We start from the raw sequence: 22,137 nt of genomic DNA on the forward strand, positions 1-22,137 counted from the left end.
AGGAACGAACAAAACTCCGATGAACCAGAACAGCAGCAGGTACGAAGGAATGAACTTGAATTTGACTCGACGACTCTTCAATACTTTAATAGGGCCACAGAACACTTAAATGATGGCTAAGAAAACAAGAATGCATTTAACATAACAAAAACAACACCGGCCATTTTGGAGGAAAAACAAAGTTGCCATATGTTAAATAGTAATTTCTACTACTCTATTATGTAAATTGTAACAAAAAATGTCACCGTTCAGTTTTAAATTAAAACAAATTAATTTCATTTAAAAAAAGTTTTCAAATTGTAATTAACAATATTCTCAAATATATTTTAATTAAGAAAAAAATGAAAATATGAAGGAAACAGGAGCAGCGACATCTAGAGCGTTTTAGGGTAGTTAAAAAGTATTTGAATTTATTCACCGATGTCGCTGTTTGGAAGCAAGTTTCACTTCGATGACCGTTGTATGGAAGTTTCCGCACCCTGGAGAAAAGTAATATAGTTCCAAAATACTGGACTGTCCTGTCGATGACATTGACAGTGGGGCGCCACCGTCAATACCGGATCGCTGTTTCAGATTTTTGCCATGTTGGAAACAATATAGTTGAACGATGGTAGCGCCCCCCTGTCATTGAGTTTGGTGGGACAGTTCAGCGTGGGTCATCTATACATAATGAAACGAATGAAAGGAAGGAAGGGATGCTCCGAACTCCGAATGAAGGGAATTATTGCTTCCAAAGATAATGTAAAATAATGTAGCCGTCGTCACACTCAACAAAAACATGTCAACATTCAACAAAATTGTCTACAAAAAAATGTTGAATGTTGACTTTTAGCGATTGTAGAATAAAACACGCATTGGAGACCCGACTTTTTTTTGTGTATGTTCCGAGACTGGTTCCAGTTTGTAACCATCAACAAACCCTATCAAAACGCTCTCTCCGCTGAGCTCCGATTACGGTAATTTTTAACGTCAACAATCCAGACACGCTTCTCGATTCTGCGATACGATTGGTCAAAACAGCTGACGTACGCTTTTGAACGACCAATCGTATCGCAGAATCGAGAAGCGTGTCTGGATTGTAGACGTTAAAAGTTACCGTAATCGGAGCTCTGGAATATCCGAATGAAATAATCCATAGACTAGAGAGAGAAGACTTTCAGTGACATTGACAGATTAGCAAGTGGCGTCGATCTGTCCACAGATTAGAGAGTATGTCTAAAGACAGATAGGAAACGGCCCTAGTATTGGATAAACGATAAACAAACTGGTACCGAGCTAGATTGTCCAGTAGGTGGCGCTGAATACAATATGGCGTCTGCCGCCCACAGATTAAATATACCTGTCATACTTTTTTATGATCCGTTCCTTTTCATGTATTGCGGTTAAAAATAAAACTATTGAAGTATCAAATGAAACTTTATTGATGAAATATAACATGAAATATTTTGTTTACGAAAATCAATAAGCATTAAAACTATTGGATTTTAAAAGATTACAGTTACTGTTGTGATTACAGTAGGTACATTGTTTTAGTTTTTACATAATGTACTCACGGCTTGACATTTGTATGTATTTCATACAAAATAAGTTGCGTTATGACTTATAGTAAAATAGTTTTTAATGTTCTCCATAAATTCACACGTTCACTCTCACTTTGGTTCTGTCCAATCCAATAGCCACTGTAAGCAGGCCAGATCTACACGTTTCTCACCACCTGTAAAATATATGAAATATTTGTAAATTAAGAGCAAAAAGATGCGCATGTCACCGTAAGACTGTAATCTCCTACATCATCTACATTCTACACTAATATTATAAAGAGTACAGCAGATGAACAAGTGATCTGTCTTATCTACCATACCTATCTTACTGTCTGTTTTGTTTCTAGATTTGCACTACTTTGTTAAATAAAATTAATTTACCTTGTCAAATGTGTACTTGTCAATCAATTACATGTACATTCACAGAATCTGGATTCCACCAATCTGTAATTAAATAATTAACTTTTATTTGATCCTAGTCGAAAAGCGTCAGAGGATAGTGTTAGAATCATTTTGAGGGTGTTTTAAATTTTAAAGGTACTTACCAAATGTTCTTATCAACAGAAGTTAATATTCATTTAATACAAATCTTCCTAATTTAATGCATTTATGTCATGGCATAACTTGCAAATGAAATGAGTTCATCGTTTGTAATCAAGCATTCTTGGTCTGGTTTTATTGCTTATATAGGTTTCTTCTAAACTTATTTGAATAGGAAGTAAAGGTTGGTTCATCTGGATTTTAAGTAACAGTTGACAATAATGATCAGCACCGGTGATTCCATAGCAAGCACTGTTATTGTAATTGCAGCTTAACACCTTATAAGTTCGATATTAACCTGAAACAAATAGGTACTTAGATTCACTGTATAAAACACGTATCATCATTCACTGTGTCCTGCAATCTATGCCTGCAATGTACCTACGTGTATTGTATTTTGGGTCCAAACTCCAAAGTATGTTGTTACTCCATGAAACGATCCATATTTAGTTTCCATTGATTTAAATGGAGTTATGAATGATATTGTAATGAAGATTTAATCCTTTGTGTGGTTCAATACTTGATAAAACATGATGTTGCTGCAAGCTGCAATAACCTTTCTCGAGTGGATATCTTACTTGAGAGAAATTTCTTCTTAAAACAAACATCAATCCAACTGGCAATCCATGCACATGTAGTTCTTATTAATATTGATTGAGAAATTATTGATTTTAGAAAAAAATTGTTTAAAGAAAAACACGTTTTTTCGATGAAAATTTTTGACGTTTTTTTTTTTAATAATGTCACAGTTGTAGACTTGAGACGGAACTAAATTGATTAAAGTGAAAATTACGACTTTGAATTAATATACTTTTAAATAAACATTTCATTTATAGAATGCAAATAGATTCAATAAAATAATTTATAAATAAAAGTTGAAGTTGTAATTCGAAAATGTTTACTAACTTGATTCCAGACACGCAAAAGACCATTGCCATTGTCGCATAAAGGACAACTATAAAAAAAGTCACTTCCTCTCGGAACTGTCAAAAAAATTCACTCTTTATGGAGCTGTCAAACTCTATGGCGTTTCCACCCCGTGGATCTGTCATTTTCAGTCGATCGAAGATCGGTCACTGAAACCGAATTATAACATTAAAACTTAGCGAAAATGTCGTTAGTGAAAATATTTTCTCTTTCCACTCGAGGTATTTTTTTAATTTATGTTGTATTTACTGTTTCTAGTGATATCATTGATTAGAAACCGCAAAATCATTGTTACGCAACCCGTTGTTTATAACCTAAACTGCGTATTTACCAGCTGATTTCATATTTATTAAAAGAATATGAATAAAATATTCTTTAATCTACAATTCCTACTATACATTAACGTCTAATAAACTGTTCAAATTCTTTTAAATGAGAAATAAGTTGCTACTTTCTATGATTGTCAAAACCTATCTCATAACTCCAAAAATGTTTTAGCTCGTGTAGCTTGCACTAGCAACATACTGGCCCGCCATGCCAGCTCAGGAGAGGGCCGTGTAGAGAAGGTATACCCACAAGAACTGCCGGGCTACAAATATGTGAATGCCGAGGATCCCAACATGAATTTCAAAGAGATGACTGACAGAGCTGCCCAGACTATGTTTTGGACTGAGCTGGTCAGAGGGTTTGCTGTAACTCTAGCCCATATATTCAAGGTAAAGTTAGTTTATAAGTTTCAACCAAGACCTTTATAACTCTGGACAATAAATCAAAATCTGTACCACATAGGTTACAAAACCTATGTGGTACAGATAAGAATTACCTAAACCTTACTAAAGGTTTAGGTAATTCTTATTTAGACTGGTCAGTGCATAGTAAATGAATAATACAAGACAAGATCATAACACTGGTCCTAAAAACCAATTTGACATTGTTTTTTTTTTTATTCTTGTAAGAGGTCAGACATCCAAGGGAATCTTTCTATGGAGCTAATACACAGTGATTAAAGATTATGTTCTCCTTTTTAATTACTATCACTTTGTTACTCAGAAATAGATTTCATGAGTGTCTTGAGATTATTCAAAGTTAATTTAATGAATTTTCAGGAACCAGCAACAATCAACTACCCATTTGAGAAGGGACCCTTGTCACCCCGTTTCCGTGGCGAGCATGCCCTCCGTCGATACCCCTCTGGGGAGGAGAGGTGCATTGCTTGCAAACTCTGTGAAGCTATTTGCCCTGCTCAGGTAAGATTGACAATTTTTTTTTCTAATTTAATCGTCCAAACTGAGGATAATTCTGACAAGAAAGTTTATTAGGTATTAGTCTCTTACAAAAGTTATTCAGTATAGTTCTTGCAACTCACGAAGGCGAGTGAGCTTTACTTGTGTGTGTATGTGTACATGCACGTAATGATAGTGTAATGTCTGTGGTAATGTCATGTAAAGTCTATCAAAACTTTTGAAAAATGAACTGTAGTGAGCTACCACACTCATGTAAAGCTCACTCACCTTTGTGAATTGCAAAAACTAAGTTTGTTACAGTATTGAATAAGATAAGAACCCCTCAGCTAAGTAAGCTCTTATGCTTGTTTTGGGAGTAGTAGTAATGAGTTAGAGTAACTTAACATTGTGTTAGGAGTAAAAGGAATGAGTTGACAGGGATCTACATGATCATTGTTTCTTTCTTCTGAGTTCTTTTGTTTATTGTAATTTGTCCATTCTAGGCTATCACAATCGAAGCTGAAGAGAGAAAAGATGGCTCACGACGAACAACACGCTACGACATTGATATGACTAAGTGCATCTACTGTGGATTCTGTCAGGTAAAGGACATTGGGAACTTTAATATGAGAAAATGCCCCACGGCGGACAAAGATGAAACATATTTTATTTCAAAGCTTTATACTTGTAGGTATATTCACTTAAAGCGCTATGTTGTGAGAAATGGGAATTCTGAGATATGACGAGTCTAAGTTGAAAATATATTTGTCTAAAATGATTTGATATTTTTACATGTTATGTTGTTTGGCATTGCAGAGTAACCAATAAAAGTAAATAAAATAATATAAATAAATAAACAATATAAATAAAATAATATAAATAAATAAAATATTATAAATACTTAAATTAATATTAGACAACATCTCATAATATTACTCCAACCCAAAATAAGTAGCTAAGGCATTTGTGTTATGGAAATCGGGAACGACGAACCACAACACACCCAAACCAGAGACAATGTGAAAAGATCGTTTTCTATATTGTCCCGGCCGGGAACCGAACCCGGGACCTCAGGATTGGCCCGGCACACCTTGAAAACCGGTGTGTGCGGCTCTCCGCCACGGAGGTCGTCAAAAATGTTATCTAAATGTAAAATAAAATAAAATATTAAAACTTCATTTTCTCAATATTCCCATATAAGAGAGAAAAAAAAAATGCACGGAAATTCATTGGATATTAGTATGTATCATCTGTGATAGGTTTCGTTTGTGTCCGCTACTTTTCGAAAAGTGGGGCAAAAAGTTCCCAATGTCAATTGTCGTGAGAATTACTATTAAACATGAATTGCTTTATTCCTTGTTCAATAGTATGACAGTCGCGCGTCCTTTCATTGGCCTATGATCGCCATCGCTGACGCGATCTGCAAGCGTTGGTTTGGCAGTAGCTTAAATAATCTTGGTTTGTTATACAGCATCACAGTCAATCATTGGGAGGTTGACTTGTAGTTTCTGACTGTTTCTTCTCATCTTTGCCCCTTACCGAACTAAAAAGAAAACTTATTAGGAAGTAATTAATTTTCTTTTGAGTTCTGCAACATGGCAATTTGTGTTTTCATTCAGATGAGGTATCTTGATTCTTGTCTTGTCACCAGAAGGAATTCCTATGATTTCTCCTTTCATCTGGTAGTAAGTAATTAAATATAATTCTTCTCTTTCCATTGTAGGAGGCTTGCCCTGTCGACGCGATTGTCGAAGGACCCAACTTTGAGTTCTCCACCGAGACCCACGAAGAACTCCTATACAACAAGGAGAAACTTCTGTCCAACGGTGACAAGTGGGAAAGTGAAATCGCTACCAACATCAGAGCAGACCATCTTTACCGCTAAATCCTCTTCAATTGTTAGTGTAAATAACATTTCGAGACCTATTTTGGGGACAGAAATTGATGCAATCGATGTAAATAATACTAAGCTGTCTGGATACAGTCACTAACTATGAAATGTTCACAAAATAGATCTCGAAATTAGGAATAAATAAATTATTATCATTTGTGATAAAATATATAAATACCATCTCAGTTAGTAGTAGTTTTAGTTGATCTGTAATAAAATCCTGTAAATGATCATAAAAATTGCTTTATTATTAATTTGAAATATAAATGAGGTAGTTAATAATACATAATTTAATTTATGACAAATCAATAAATTAATGCTAAGAAAGATTGATTTATATGTTGAATTGCATAGATCAAAGAAAATTAACATAGCAAATAAAATTTTCTTTTTTATAAATACAATACATTTATTCAGTCTTTAATACATACACAAGTCATAAAAGTACTAACATAGATAAATATCTTTTCAATAAAATATTACTGTAACCAGGATTCCAGCTGGATATATGATAAAACTTAAGTGCATCTGCTGGGCTTTGTCTGTTTGTCTGCACTTTTTATTTGATTGTTGATTACATACAATAGACGTCATATTCCGCAATGTGCGACGTTGCCTTAATTTATGTAAAGTAGTTTATTACGTCCAATAATGGAAACAAGTTATTCGTCGTTTGTTACGTCACGATCTCTAAAAATAATAAGCAGCAGATTCACTACGTCTAAAAGGCAACAATAAATATCACCAGTCTACTTAATTATATGACATACAAATACATAAGTCTTAAAGGAGACCTCATCTGAGTGGCGGTAGCAGTTTTTAGTCATTAACGCCATAGAATCGTTAAAATTACGTGATAAACAGAATGTAAGGGATAAGTTGGCAATAACTTTAAATTAAATTTATGGTGCCCCTCACAAAAATAAAATAAAATAGAAGAATTTTGTAGAATATTTCAAAATAGTAATGGTAATTTGCACCTAATTTAAATTTGAAACCTCGCCTAATTAATGTAGTTTTTTAAATCTCAGAATTTATGCCAATTTGTCCTTTACACCCTGTATGCAATAATCAAGCTGTTAAATACTATCATTGGTTTCACAGAAGATCTTATAAATGGTCTAATAATTAATGTAAAATTGAGCTGCATTAGTTTGTATGGTTTCCTCCGAGTATTTTGTAGCTGTATCTCTCTAAGTCTTCCATCACACAGTCTATGCTTCGGTCGGCATCTATGGTCAGCACTTCACAGCCAATGTCTGGAGAACTCAGCCAACTTTCGTATGCATCATGGACCTATGTAAGGATATTTTAATTAAATAATAATAATTATTTGTTTACTTACAATTTCATTGCACACAATATCAAAGTACAAAATTCAAACTAATATGGCATTCTCTTCCAGTCAACATTATATTAGTATATCTACAGGTATACCTGTAGGATTACAAGATAATTTTAAAGACTGGCCATAGAGTATATACTCGTACTTGGATAAACATTAAATTATTTATTCTTAGATGGCAGGCATTGTTTTAGGTAGAGTTAGGATGTTTTATACTACTGGTGAAGGTCGCGGGAGGCGCCTGGATGCGAGCGGCGCAGGACCGGTCTTTGTGGAAATCCTTGGGAGAGGCCTTTGTCCAGCAGTGGACGTCTTTCGGCTGAAACGAACGAACGAACGATACTACAGATCTTACCCTACATGTGTCAGTCCCTTGATAGATGACTCCAAGCTTAATAATTATTGTGAAGGTGCCTATCCAATGTAAATAAGAAATAAAAAGGTAGCAAACCTGTTGTAGATAATCCAGGGGCACTTCCGATTCCTCTGCTCTGCCTCGTCTCATCATTCTCTCCCAGACCACTTGTGGTGAACTCTTCAGATACACTGGAAAATGGTAAGCATAAACATAAAATTTTTAAGGAAGTACTAAAATGGAACTGTTCTGAATCTTACTTTAACAGGTATCAGGTCTCTGTCAAACTCCATAAAAACACTGGTTGTGATTATAGTTACTATTAAGGTTCGGTTAAACCAACGCGATCAGCCGGCGTGCAGCGATGGCGATCAATGCATTTTAGTCTGGACGCCATCACTGCACGCCGACTGATCGCGTTGGTTTGAACCTTTAAGATGGTGTAACTCAGCCTTAAATGCTTTGGACTTGACTTAAGCAATAAAGTCTCGGGGCAATAATAGAAATAGTTTTCTTGTTAACCAACTTCTAGGTTAAATCATCAACACATATGGAAATCTTTTTAGAATAGTTACCTATCAGATCCAAGCTAATATCCAGATTCTTCTCTACGTATGTGTACCACTCGTTTAGAACCTGGAATTCCGCATCATGGAGAATGTCGTGCCTTCTTGCATTCTCGACGAAACAAAACCTACTATTCTGAACAGATCTGAAATTTTGGAATTAAAATGTTATTAGATACAGTCAAATTAGCAGCCTTGAGGGAAACCTATCAGACTCAGTATTTATCTGCTAGTATTGAGATGGTAAATAGTTAAGAATGGCATCTACAGTTATAAAATGAACTTCTATGGTCCAATATGATGTCAATAAAAATAATTTGTAGAACATTAAACATATTATGATGATGAGTTTGATAACGAGTCTACTTTTTGTATAAAATTTCATTATTTCAGGGAGAAACATCACTAAAGTCTATAAATGCAATCAAAAGTATTATTTTACCTTTCAAACATCTTGACAGTAATATTAGGGCTGGCCGGGGGGCTGGTCTGGATCTTGAGCCTGGAGAGATGGACATAGTGTTGGAACGGGAAGGTCCACTTCTGCAGATCGCTGTACACGAGGCCCAGTAAGTTGTGGCCGCTGACGTCTCGCCACTCGTTCAGAGGTTCCTGAAATTCAGTTATTGCTACTGAATAAAAAGTAGAATATATTCATAAATATTTCGATAGGTCAATTTGTTACAAAACATTACTGCTCAAAGTAGAATGAGAAGAAAAACAATATGAATAAGAGGAAAGTCGTGACCTAGGCCTTAACTTTCTGTAATAACCCTCCTTTTGCTTTGCCGTACTAGGGTAAAAATAGATGTCAACTGAGGGTATTAGACAAATTGACCATTAAAATAGGCAACAGGTTATTAAGGTTTAATGCTAGATTCGGTGCCAGCATTCGTTTGTAATTATCAATGTTATTTAGCTAACCTTCCTAGCAAGTCCTAGTACAAGTCATTCAAAAACGTGTATGTTGGAAGAGTTAAAGTACTGTGATGCGTAGAAAGGTCAGGTGTCTCAATAAACCAGCAAATACCTGGCACGTCTATTTATAAAAGGGAAATAATGCTGAAAGTTGGTTACTTACCGCATGTTTTTCAACATTAGGATACTTGTCGAAAAACTTGATGCACGTCGACTTTCCAGAGCCTATATTGCCTTCTATGGATACTCTGAACGGTCGTTTAGTCAGGACACGGGCTGCGTTCGTCATACCCCTCATATTAGACATTTTTGCTGACTTGAAAAAAAACAACCCAAGTCGAAGTTCACAAACAGGTGATCACAATCACTGAATTTGATTCTTACAGATAAACTTATTGCGAAAATCCTCTTGTGATTATTTTTAACACATTTTTAACCTCTTGCTGTTTTAAAAATTGAAATTATTATTGAAACGAAAATATTTTTTGAGGTGAAATTGCGCGAATAATTACCGCCAAAAATATGGTTACGTCAATGCACAGATTAGAGAGTATGTCTAAACGTCAATGTCAGTCATTTGTCTGTCACTGTCACTACTGTCAAAACTTTGTTTTTTTTAATTGATCAATGGATTTGATTATTAGGCCTTTAGATCTATAAAATATAAATAATTATTTTTTGAAAAACTGGACCGCAATTTTTGATGATGAAATAATGGTTTAATTATCATCATTGCAGTTGTCACTGTGTCTCTCTAGGTCTTTCTAATTTACCAGAGGCAAATGAAGGATTTGGTATAAAAATAATATTGTGTACAATTCCAAAATAGGTCCCAGTAAGAATATTATAATTTATTAAAATATTTTGCAATTACTATAGTTAGCGAGTAAGTGAATTTGTTTAAGTTTAAAAAGGCGTTTGCGCCTGAAAACCCTCCTCGACAGACACTCTGGCTAAACGGATTGAGAAAGCCTGATACGGCCTGATTATGATGTTCGTGTATTGAATTTTGTCGGACAATCGCCTTTTACGACATAAATTCTACTCTGCAGGAACCAAAAATGCATAAAAGAAAATAATGATCATTAGTTAAGTAAGGTGATTCGGGCAAAATGGTGCGCGACGATATTCAGCTCCCATGGGCTGGAGACATTTAGCTGAAGAAATGGTTTTTCAAAGAAATTCTTTGGATAGAAGATAGAATCGGGCGTAAGTAAGTAGGTATCAAACCTATCATTGGATATCTCTAAACTGAAGCACTTACAGGGCAGATATGTACCATCCTAGACTGCATCCCACTTAACATCAGGTGCGATTGTGGTCAAATACCTGCCTTGTTATGAATAAAAAAAAAAATAATAATAATAATATCATTGGATATTTTTAACCGTCTCTGTGGTCTAGGGGTAAGACCACCTGCTTCAGACGCAGAGGTCCCGGGTTCGATTCCCAGTGGGGGCAGATTTTTCTGTTCAGTTTGGTTGGTGGTAGGGCTTGTTCTAAGTCCGCCTGGCTAGCTACCAGAAGAATAATCCAATCCACACTACCGGCTTTCAGAAATATCCGGCAGTTTTCACGCGGTTAGTGATGCGCCGTATAAATGACAACTGTCGGCGGGACTCGAACACCAATTACTGGGACACGGCGATCCGGAATCACGCTTCAATTTAAATGAACCTGCCAGTCCCAACACTCCCAACCAATGACGTGCCGTCTGCCTTAATGAATCTTATTTATTTCAGCTATGGCGGATAAATTTGCGCGATGTCTTTTAATCTCAGTGATGTTGGTGGATTTTTGAACCACTTTAGTAGTTTAGACGTGACTGTAAAACAAAACTTAGAGGATCCATTCGATACGCATCTGCTTTAGACAAAACATTATGACGAATTCAATTTTGTGACTGTTTCGCTTTAATATATTTAATTTTAATAAAATTAGATTCGAGATCACTTCACTTCACTACATTTCAAAGAATCGGTTACTTAGTATGCACGAGTGTGCATTATCAGAAGATGTGTTATGTATGGTGTAGGTAAGTAAGTATGTACTTTTGAAATTTTATTTCATTTTTTATTGGAATCTTTTTGCAATTTAAAGCTACAATACTCATATACACTACGCTATTCTAAAACTCCACGAGTAGGTAAATAATCATCATAATTGGCCTCGGAGTTAAAAGTAAGATTGAATAATTATGTAAACGTAACGTAAACGAACTAAAGTCGCTGACATAGCCCAACGGATTAACAAACTGAAGTGCCAATGGGCAGGGCATATAGTACGCAGAACTGACGGCCGATAGGGCATCAAGTTTCTGGAGTGGAAGTTACGTAGGTATCGGAAAGCGCAGCGTAGGACCTCCAACCACAAGGTGGACCGACGATCTCATAAATGTAGCGGGAAGGCGCTGGATGCAAGTCGTTACCAACCGGCCATTGTGGATTTTTTTTATGCATAACAAGGAAATCATTGGGGGAGGCCTATGTTCAGCAGTAGACATCCTATGGCTGAATCTGAAATGATGATGATGAATAAATAGGTCTAAGCTTTACCTACATAAGTAATTTGCGGGAAAACCAAAAATTCAGAAACGCATTCAATCCCGACGTCATCGCTTCCGCCACATGGTTATATTTAAGTTATGCCTGGCCTCGCTACTCTGCTATTCAGCCTTTTTATTTTACACGCCACAATGCAATTTCCATATTAATATTTTCCTCGTTCCCTCATTAAATAATGGAATAATGAGTGCATTGTATTTGTCATTGCCGCGGCAGCTTCCGAAGCCCGCAGGTTGCTATTGTCTGGAGTTTGCCTCGTTGGGAGAGCTAACTTTGCGGGGTTCTGCGGACAACGGGAATAATCCCATGTCTAGTTCGCGTCTCTACTGCAACTCCTGCACCTATAGCCAAGATCTAGTTAAATCAATCCAAGTTCCATTACATCGACTCTAAACTCCTGTACCTACACACACAGAGACAGTCTACAGATTGGCTGCCAATTAAACCCCAGTAAGTAGTGAAAGTTGACGTGAGTACCTATATCGCGAAGCTTCCCGAACGCTACCCAGCTGAGTTAGATTCGACGATTGACCTATTTCTCGAAGTTGGCCCTACCTAACTGGACTGTTTGTCCCAGGTATACATAATTGTCAACAACTTCGAGTGTAGTCTCCAACCTTCGAATATTTAATTCAATTTCTCGTTCCTGCTGCTGCAACTTCTGTGTAACCAGGATCTACTTACAGAAGGATGATTAATTCCGGAGAATCTTGGGATAAAGGAAGAGTTCGTATAGTATCGACTTAACTTTTCCTTGCCTCCTGGGTTCTTTGCTCAGTTAGACGTTAGTAACACTTCGGATAGACTCTCCCCAAAGAATTTTATATTGATTGACCACGTCGTTATTGTTGTGGGTTGCACACAGTTGACTACGAAACTTATGTCCACAGAGCACGTAATATACTCATGTCTTTGATTAAAAAAGCTATCAATCGTAATTGTTAAGTAAGTAATTGAATTTCTATAGTCAAATCATAACTTGCAAAATCGCAACAGATTTTACAGAAGGCTATTCCTGTAAAGCCAGGATCTACTAATTAATCTACTATATAAAAATAAGTCGGGTTTTCCTCCCTGACGCTATAACTCCAGAACGCACGAACCGATTTCCACGGTTTTGCATTCGTTGGAAAGGTCTCGGGCTCCGTGAGGTTAAAGGGGGTAAAACGGGATCCACGCGTACGAAGTCGCGGGCGGCCGCTAGTTATTATTATAACTTTAGACGTTTTTGATTTTGAGTTTTGTTACCTTTATTTGAGGGTCTTGTTTGTATCGCTGATTTAGTTAAGTCTTCGTTAAAATATATCTCAGCACAAAGATACCGCGTGCCAGACATTCACAGCGAATATTGTTTAATTAAAAACATCGCAGACGGAACACTCCTAACAAAAGCTCTCTTTTCATAAAAACCTTGGAAATAGTATTCTGGTACAAAGCCCGTGGCAATGTTTTCGGATGAATGGCCGTTGACACCGCATTGTGCGAAAGAGACAATGCGAGTGAATGATTGTCGTACTCGCGTTTGTGTTGTTCCAATTAGTAGTTGGTGTTTTCGCATATTTGCCGGTTTTAGTGCGAAATACGAATCGCGGATATAACTGGATATTTGGGACGTAACAACGTAACGTTTACCTACCATTGTTTTGATGGAAACAAAGGAATGGTGCTTTGTGCGAGTATTATTGCGAGCATTGAGGGAAGAATAAGCTTTTGTGACTTATTTTGATTATACGGCGCCTAAAAAGAAAGACAAATGTGCTTAAGCACGAACGTAGGGACTGATGTCCTGAAAATTTTTCTTTTTCATACTAGCATACCATGCGAATTAGAGGTCAAAATCTGAGTTTTAGCGACATTACGTTACTCCGCGACACCATTTACCTAATTGAATTGACTATGGTGAGATTTGTACCTACATTTAAACACCATAGCAAACAAGCACATTACACAAGACAGCTAGATACATAAATACTACGTGTATGTGTATTCGTTTTGAGGTGCAAACCCATCGGAGTGCAGGCATATGATCGCGTTAGTTTCGTCCGCGTTATCCCAATTAGCTCGTGGCTGCTCTGCGAAGCTGATTGTCGGCTGTGTGACTGGGCTCTCTATTTATTACATAATTGCAATTATACCTACCTACATCATGATGACTTTCCAAGTGTACGTAATACCATACACTATTTTTTCATCAATGTTGGGTAGTTACGTGGTAGAGTCACCCACGCACGATTTTCGCCTTGAGCAATTTGATTTTTTCTATTTAATTATTTTTTTTGAGACGCGACTTGCGAACTAGTGACTTTTGTTTCTAAATAACGATTCGTATTCTGCCCCCCTTTGACAAGGTAAGATACGTGACTGATTTATTCGCAATCGCTTCAAGAAGTAAAAAACTAAAAAGTCGAATTTCTGAACTAAACGTTATTATGAAAGTTTTTTGTCGCAGGCTAATTGACGAAAGAAAACCGTATCTACACTAATACACTAATATTATAAAGAGGAAAACTTTGTTTGTTTGGTTGTAATGAATAGGCTCAAAAACTACTGGACCGTTTTTAAAAATTCCTTCACCATTCGATAGCTACATTATCCACGAGTAACATAGGCTAAATTTTATTTTGGAAAAAATAGGGTTCGTAAAATATGTAGATAATGTAGTCCACGCGCGCGAAGCCGCGGGCGGAAAGCTATCTTTAATAAATGTGGGAAGAGTTCAGTACGGTACCAATAGATGGCGTTAGCTGTAAAGTTACGTCTCGGTGGCATGGTAGTAATTCAATAAAAAGTATCATGTGTTCTCGCGACGTAAAGTTAGAGTTAGCACAAAAGGTTAAAGGTAAATTCGTACAGAAGGGTAGGAATCCTTGATTTTTTGTTTCCGACAGCTCTTGCTCTGCATGATCAAAGCATGATCCATATTTGAGTTAATAACTCTCCATAAATTATCATGTTTGAAAATTCACAAAAGTTACCGGAGGCAAATTTTTCACGCCCTTTTATGTTCGGAGTTGGAAAGTACTTTTTTTCCTCGTTTTTTCCGCATGGATAAATCAATTTGTATGCCAGACATCAGGAACGAACGATATTCTAATGATCGGTGTTTTAATTTAATACACACATAATAATATTTAATAAACAATATTGGGCTGTAAAGAATATTATTTTAAAATTAGCAGGTAGGTATTAACGACAGCATCTTGACTAGAACTTTTATAATGGTTTTAATTTAAATTTGTACACTATTTTTTACCTAAGTATCCGTACCCTTACCATAAGTAAATACGATACAGTAGTACAGTTCTTGTAGTTCTCTTTGAAAAGGTAGGTAGTAGCTAGGGCCCTTGCGCTTCACCTACTCATCTTGGCGGGGAGTGCCCCCAAGATATTGAGCCATAAAAAAGTAGGAACCCAACAAATAGAAAAACAAGCTCTTTCTTTTAAACGAATGCAGATAGTCTGACGGCCGCATTCGTTCACATTGTGGCTTTCTAAATTCTATTAAAAATACGTTTACCCGGCACTTTCCGCCAAGTCACCGCTGAAATGGGATTGTAAAAAATTCATAACGCTCCTTGCTAGTCCAACCTTCGTCCTTCTGGACAGGTACTGAGCGCTATTTTTGTTTTGTTAGTGACGTGTCAGATGCATTTTTATCGATATTGACATTTTAGGAGTGCATCTCGAGGAAAAGCATGACCAAACTCGAAGAGATTCGAGTAAGTGGGTTATGGGGACTGAATTAGTGTGAAACTATTTAACTTTGATGATAGGCAATATACATAATTATGTAATAGCACAGAATAAGTAATAGTACAGGTACAGAAGGATTACTCCGCAAGACGATTTAAATAAATGCGAGTCTTGCTACGACTAGAGATGGGTAGTGGGTAAAAACCCATTTCACCCGATTGGGTTAAAACTGGGTGATTTGGGTAAAAACCCGGTTTTTACCCATTATCACCCATTCGGGTGGGTGAAAACAAAAATAGCGTTTTTTTAAGTGAGAAGTTGTATTTGTTGCTAAGGGGGCGTTCTAGTGTTACGTAATGCAATCGGGAGGGAGAGGAGGTCTTGAAAAACGTTACAATGCGTTACAGTGACGGAAGGGCGGTTCGATTTCAAGTTTTTAAGCAGAAGTACTTTGTAGTTGGTGTTGTTATTTGTAACTTTATACCGTAATGTCATCAAAGAGAGAGTTTGGCATCTTTGGCACCCCCCCCCCCCCCAGTGGACGTCATTAATTGGCTGAAACGAACGAACGCATTCTGAGCAGTAGTCATGGTAGGTTAGGTTCCTATACTATCCTAAGAATATTATTGATTACCTACATGGCCAACATACCTTTCAGCATCTTTGGGAAGCGAAAAAAGAGATAAATCCGGTAGATTTCTTTTCGAATTTAAACACCCGAACGCCGCACAATAATATTTCTTTCTCTTTATGTCCATTTTTAAATAATACTTCGAATCATAGAATTAGGTACTACAGCGCACGCCAGCGTCCTGACGGGCGCGCGCGTGACACTCGACTGATATAATACCCGCCGGCGGGGCGCTTCGCTGTAGGTAATTATCGGATGTACCGCGCGGAGTGAGCCAGGCCTGGTAATAGTAACAGTAATTTTCAAATAAAAATTCACAATTGTCGAAACCCTGGTAACTTGAACTGTACTTGTCCCCCTATAGATAAAGTCAGTTGGTACACACCCTCTTAATCAATAGAACCAGAAAGCTCACTTGGGTCTTTAAGTCTCTGAGACAGGTCATGACAAATAAATTAAACAACAAAATCTACATAGCCCTAGCTCAGTCAGTACTTACATATTGTATCCCAATCTGGGGTGGTGCAGGCAAAACCCACGCTCTTGAATTAGAAAGAGCTCAGAGATCCCTCATCAAGGTCATGTATTCTAAACCTTACCGTTTTCCTACGGATAAATTATATCAAATTAGCGGTCTACTTACAATTAGGAAACTTTATATTTTGAACCTTGTACTGAAATGCCATAAATCTTTAACTCATGTCGACCTTACCCACAAGAGAAGGAAAGATGCTGTTGCGCCTGCCCCCACAATACGTACAGTTTTTGCCACAAGGCAATATTTGAGCCAGTCTGCCTTTGTTTACAATAAAATTAATAAATTACTGAATATTTACCCAATGATAACTCATACTTGCAAGGAAACCTTAACTAAATGGTTATATTCACTTAATTATGAGGAGGTTGAAAACCTACTAGTACGAATTATTTAAACAAATTTCACCACTAAAACCTGACTGTAAAACTCACCATCACGATCCCTGTATGCAGTACATACATTTATACTGATCCCAAGGAACCCACTCCGTAGGGCATACAGGACAGACTCGTGACAAGACACATAGTATTTGAACATGTTCATATTATTCATGCTTTAACGAATACATATACTACACATTCACACCTTCACACTCACATTTACACATTCACACTTACACACTCACACTCACACTCCTACACACAACCACACATAACGAGCATTATCCTATTCTTTTCTTTTTTAATATACTATCATTAAGCGTAAATCTTTCTATGTCAATGAAAGAGAGTCAGTAATCAACCATAACTTATTACAATATACTGCTGTAATTTTCTTACATACCAAAGTAAATGCTTACTTAGTGAACTAATACTCCTAGAATTAATTAGAGATATCCTAATGGGAAGTAGCGAGTTATTCCCAATACAAGTGTCTCTGACTACTTACCGGGAAGAATAGGTAGGTAATAACTCTGTATACAAGTATATTTGGAAATAAATGAATTTTTATTATTTTTATTAGGGTAGTATTTAAACGAGTGACTGTAAATTTATGTTGTAAGTGTCAAAAATAATTAATGTGGGCTAAAGAATTACTAATCACGAATTACTAATTACTAATTATCGAATCACGCTTGAGATATAGTATTAAGTTTTGGGGAAATAGCTATAGATACAATATAAAAAAAGCTTTCATTATTCAAAAAAGGGCAATTAGAACAATGGTGCGCATAAGTCAGCAGCAGTCGTGTCGAGAATATTTCAAAAATCTTAACATTTTAACAGTGCCATGTCTGTATATACTAGTCCTTCTTACTGACCTTGTCAAGCATCCAGACAGATATGAATCCGTGGAGGAGAGAGTCACGCGTCATGACACTAGGCGAGGGAATATTTTAAATCACTTACACCCAAAATTAGAGATAGTCAAGCACAGTGTAAGCTACCAAGCGGTTAGACTCTTCAACAAATTGCCAAATAATTTAAAGAAAATAAATAATGTTAATATATTTAAAAAAGGATTGAGGGCTTACCTGCTGGATAATAGTTTTTATAGTGTGGAGGATTTTTGTAAAATGGTGTAACTTTAATTTGACTTATTTTATTAATTTATTGTTGTGACATTATTGAAATTAATTTGAATTTAATGTGAACTAGATTTAACTAAAAAACAAAATGTGACATGTATAAGATAATATTTTTGATTGTTTTTTTTTATTTGCAAGTATAATATTGCTATTAATTATTGACATGGTTAATTTTGACATTGGTATAGATTCTGATTAATTGTAATTTTGCATGCTTATTTATTATGCTTATTTTATTATTGTACCTATTTCCAACACAATGTAATATTGTTTTTAAATGGAATAAACTTATGACTTATGACTTATGACTAAGTGAGCGACTGAGTGCGAGTAACGAAAAATCAAAAGAATAGCAACTTACAAAAAAAAATTGAGTTCATTAAAATACAAAATGAGAAGCTTCATATTTGAGCGACCTAATATTTGATTGAGTGTCAACGTTAGGTCCTGCATTTTTTTCAATATTTGGCAAATGCTTTTTTTATACTGAGCGGTATTTTGAACTTTAATGAAGTGTTTCGAATGCAAAAACTACTTTGAAAAATACTATTATGAGCAGCGTATTATGAGCTCACATTTAAATAAAAAACGATCTTATGAAATAAATATCTGACGGAACACTATTCTAGTAGCGAAAAAAATAAATCATTAAAATTTAAGGGTAGGTAATCAAATGAAACAATGTATTACGAAAAATGAAATAAATTTGTATTTTCTTAAATCGAATCAACAAAAAAAAAACAAAATAAAATAAGTCGCTTCTGTCGACCCAAAAAAAAGTAATCTTATTAATAAGGTTCATTGGTACCTATGAGGATTGAGGAGCTCTACCTACTCATCGTCACTGTATGATAAGTGCTGGCTTGGACTTAGCGGGCCGGCCTCGTTTTCTTTTTTGTCCAATAGGTATCAGTTTTGCTTCCAGTGGCGGTGTTGTTAGTTTGAGCCGAATTGCTAGACCCAAAACGTGTTTGCATACATATTTTGTTAAGGCGATTAGAGTCCTCAATGACCTTGGGCGTTTGACCTTCACGCCGCGAGCAACACCCGCGTACCCCGCACCAAAAACTCCGATTTGACACCGATCAAAAATACACGGGCATAGGTAGATACAGAATAGAAGCTCTTTCTTCATACATTACTGCCTATTATTTTAAACTTAAATTGATGAACCTTGATGTCGGTGTCATTTAACTCAGGCGTAAAGGTATTTAATAAAAATAACAAAATCCATGAACATTTTGTACGGGATAAAATTTTATTTTATTTTTTGTAAATTTTCTAATGCTTTTGTCGGTTCAGTCGTTCTCGAAATTTGAACAAACCCGACTTTATTACAAGCTTTTATTTAGCTTGCAATTTATGATGTATGTAGGTAATTACATAAATGTTTGTTCGGGTGGAATCTTGCAAGCTGAATTAGTTAGACCAACTTCCTGACGACAACTAGGCTAGATGACAAAATTTCAATTATTTGTCCGTCAGACAGATAATTAGAAAATATTTGACTCATATTTTTTATTTTCTTTCATAATTAAATAATAACAGTGCTACATCGAGTTGAAATGGCGCGATACGTAACGCTTGAGTAGAATTTTTACTCAAATGTGACGTCACGCGACATTTCAACTCGCCCTTTCAGGACGACCTAACACAATCGTGCACGTTATTTCAAAAAATTCCCGCGACTTTTCTAACCAACTTTTCGGGCCCAATACGCTAGCCAACGATCGTGCAACAGTCTGTTTATGAATTAAACGCATAGGTGCGAGAGAGAAGGCAGTCTGTGTTCTTTGACACCGAGGTAAAGATGTCGACCTCTTTTGTTGAGCGGAGTGGTCAGCGTTAGTACTAATTATTTCGTGATTAATTCAACTATTTTACTAGAATTTTGGTTTTAATATTTTGTTTAGTTAGTAATGTAATTCGGTAAATAATATTTTTGGCATTATTTATTTTGCAGTGGGAAATATTACATCTCAAAATTTTGTTTGCACGATAGTGATGATCCGACTCAAACCCAACATTCGGTGCCATACTTTGTATGGCGGTGAACTATTATATTTTAATGCTTTTAATTAAATTTCGGCTTTTAGGAACAGAATTAACGGGTGAATTGTTGTTTGAATTTGAATTTGAATTTGAAAAAAAATTCAGCTTATTGGGTATGTCAATTATTCCGAAATTGAAGAGATGGAACATGATGAAGGCAATGTAGAACTCTTGGTTTGCCATTGATGCCTACTGATGAGCCTCAATTACCTCCAAGACCAGGTCCATTGTCAGTTACTGTGCCAATAGCTCTCTAAAAGTCGTCGGAAAGCCATGTGACTGGCCAAAGGGTCTTGATACAGATGCCATTGAACCAGAGGGATAATTACTATCCAGAACTATTGTCAGTAGTAGTAGTCTCCTTTGACCTACAGTGAAGGCTTTTGACGATATGTTTTTTGAACATGCAGCTGTTTCTACCAATAATTATCCGCAAAACGGGAAAAGTATTGAATACCCCAGTAAAAAAGTTCAAAAAGTAGTTTGAATTAATTTCTTCATGGGATGTATTCCGTCCCCATGCATTCACGTGTATTGGCGTCGAATAGAATGAGATAAGCTTTAGTTGATGACAAATTTTTCAGAGATCTTTTTTCAGTTTTAGTGTGGCTTTTCATGTAGTAAACAGTGATGAAGCTCCTGCAGTAGGAAAACCAGAATTGAGTTTTGGAAGGAAGGGCATGCTGTGCTTACTCAAGTCTAGAATGCTTGAGACAAAGTAGAAAGCCAACATTGTTTTTTATTCCGTAGACGAGCAAATGGATTTCATTCTCTGGGACATGTTCACATGGTATTTGACATTAAAAAAAACAAAGCCACATTCACAGCAAGAAAAATAAGGACATCAAGCAAGAATCCCAAATATTCATTAGTAATGACATTGTTATTGTAAAATGTATGGATAATGGATAACAAACCCGTCTTAGTAGCATCCAATTTTACATCAGGAGAGGATTTTTTCCTCATCAAGAGATGTAATAAAAATCTACTAGTGCCTACCGTTTTAGCTATTTTAAAATGATTTGCAATTTAAATCAGATATATTACTTAAAGTTCCTTCTCCTTTTAAGAGTATTAACAATATATGTTTCTAAATACTTTATTGTTTTTTAGGTTTTTAACTTCAAAACCTGACACCGTCACTTTTGTGCAGTAAATTAATTTAAGCCTGAGCGTCACGATCGTGCTGGGTCCCCCCACGCAGAGGGGGGCGAGGGGGATTTTTAAAATTATTTTTTTGGAGTACCTTAATACAATAATACAACATGTTATGTAGTCAAAAATGTTAATTTTAAAAAATCTGAAATCCGGCCTGAAAGGGTACTGTAATTATTCGATTATGGAAAAAATTAAAAATTACAGGTGTTATTTTTAATTGTGGTATTTTCGCGAAGAAACATATTGAAAATCTAATAAAATTCTAATAAGTATGAAAAATATAAATTGCTTTCTTCACGTAAATCGATTAAGTTACAGATTCTGACTAGCTCCTAATTTGGATACTGATTGCAAAGGCCTAGTAAATAAATAACGTAATAATTTTTCTACTTGTATTTATCTAGTGCAGTTGTTTTGGAGTCAATTATAGTTTTTTTACACTAATAGATTCTATTCAGGTAGAAAATAGCGTCTGAGCGCGTCATAATTCAATTGTATCATCTGACTGCACGTACTCTATGAACAATTCTGACATAAAATCTATTGTCGAACAAAAGCTGGGTTGCACCATCTTATTTCAACTTTGACAAGCGTCAAAAGTCTGTCTAACTCCATACAAAAAACACCGGTTTTCGCCAAAGCTACGGTCAAAGTTAGGTCACGTCAG

At 36.0% G+C, this 22,137-nt stretch overlaps 2 protein-coding genes and 1 long non-coding RNA gene across 3 annotated transcripts; 1 reads left to right on the forward strand and 2 right to left on the reverse strand.

The window, feature by feature from the left end:
• Nucleotides 1-1,403: 1,403 nt before the first annotated feature.
• Nucleotides 1,404-2,797, reverse strand: LOC135074716 (uncharacterized). The gene is made up of 4 exons (XR_010257883.1): nt 2,467-2,797; nt 2,087-2,379; nt 1,923-1,985; nt 1,404-1,714 (listed from the first exon to the last, which is right to left on the reverse strand). It is a non-coding gene; the product is annotated as an uncharacterized LOC135074716 (long non-coding RNA).
• A 328-nt stretch (nt 2,798-3,125) lies between these two features.
• On the forward strand, nt 3,126-6,311 carry LOC135074715 (NADH-ubiquinone oxidoreductase subunit 8-like). Its single transcript, XM_063969082.1, has 5 exons — nt 3,126-3,229; nt 3,507-3,724; nt 4,115-4,255; nt 4,735-4,833; nt 5,955-6,311. The coding sequence occupies exons 1-5, from the start codon at nt 3,193-3,195 to the stop codon at nt 6,114-6,116; spliced, it is 657 nt and encodes a 218-aa protein (XP_063825152.1). The 5' UTR covers nt 3,126-3,192; the 3' UTR covers nt 6,117-6,311.
• A 38-nt stretch (nt 6,312-6,349) lies between these two features.
• Nucleotides 6,350-9,822, reverse strand: LOC135074714 (deoxynucleoside kinase-like). The gene is made up of 5 exons (XM_063969081.1): nt 9,470-9,822; nt 8,831-9,000; nt 8,398-8,534; nt 7,919-8,013; nt 6,350-7,418 (listed from the first exon to the last, which is right to left on the reverse strand). The coding sequence occupies exons 1-5, from the start codon at nt 9,611-9,613 to the stop codon at nt 7,272-7,274; spliced, it is 693 nt and encodes a 230-aa protein (XP_063825151.1). The 5' UTR covers nt 9,614-9,822; the 3' UTR covers nt 6,350-7,271.
• Nucleotides 9,823-22,137: the final 12,315 nt, after the last annotated feature.

The sequence above is a fragment of the Ostrinia nubilalis genome, chromosome 9 (genome assembly GCF_963855985.1).
Source record: "Ostrinia nubilalis chromosome 9, ilOstNubi1.1, whole genome shotgun sequence".
NCBI lineage: Eukaryota > Metazoa > Arthropoda > Insecta > Lepidoptera > Crambidae > Ostrinia > Ostrinia nubilalis.

Coding starts and splice junctions, on each gene's coding strand:
- LOC135074715 (XM_063969082.1), top strand. CDS start 3,193: ATGTCGTTAGTGAAAATATTTTCTCTTTCCACTCGAG. Junction 3,230..3,506: donor ATTTTCTCTTTCCACTCGAG/GTATTTTTTTAA, acceptor AAAATGTTTTAG/CTCGTGTAGCTTGCACTAGC. Junction 4,834..5,954: donor TCTACTGTGGATTCTGTCAG/GTAAAGGACATT, acceptor TTTCCATTGTAG/GAGGCTTGCCCTGTCGACGC.
- LOC135074714 (XM_063969081.1), bottom strand. CDS start 9,613: ATGTCTAATATGAGGGGTATGACGAACGCAGCCCGTGTCCTGACTAAA. Junction 8,535..8,830: donor ACTGTCAAGATGTTTGAAAG/GTAAAATAATAC, acceptor CCAAAATTTCAG/ATCTGTTCAGAATAGTAGGT. Junction 8,014..8,397: donor TATTAGCTTGGATCTGATAG/GTAACTATTCTA, acceptor ACCATTTTCCAG/TGTATCTGAAGAGTTCACCA.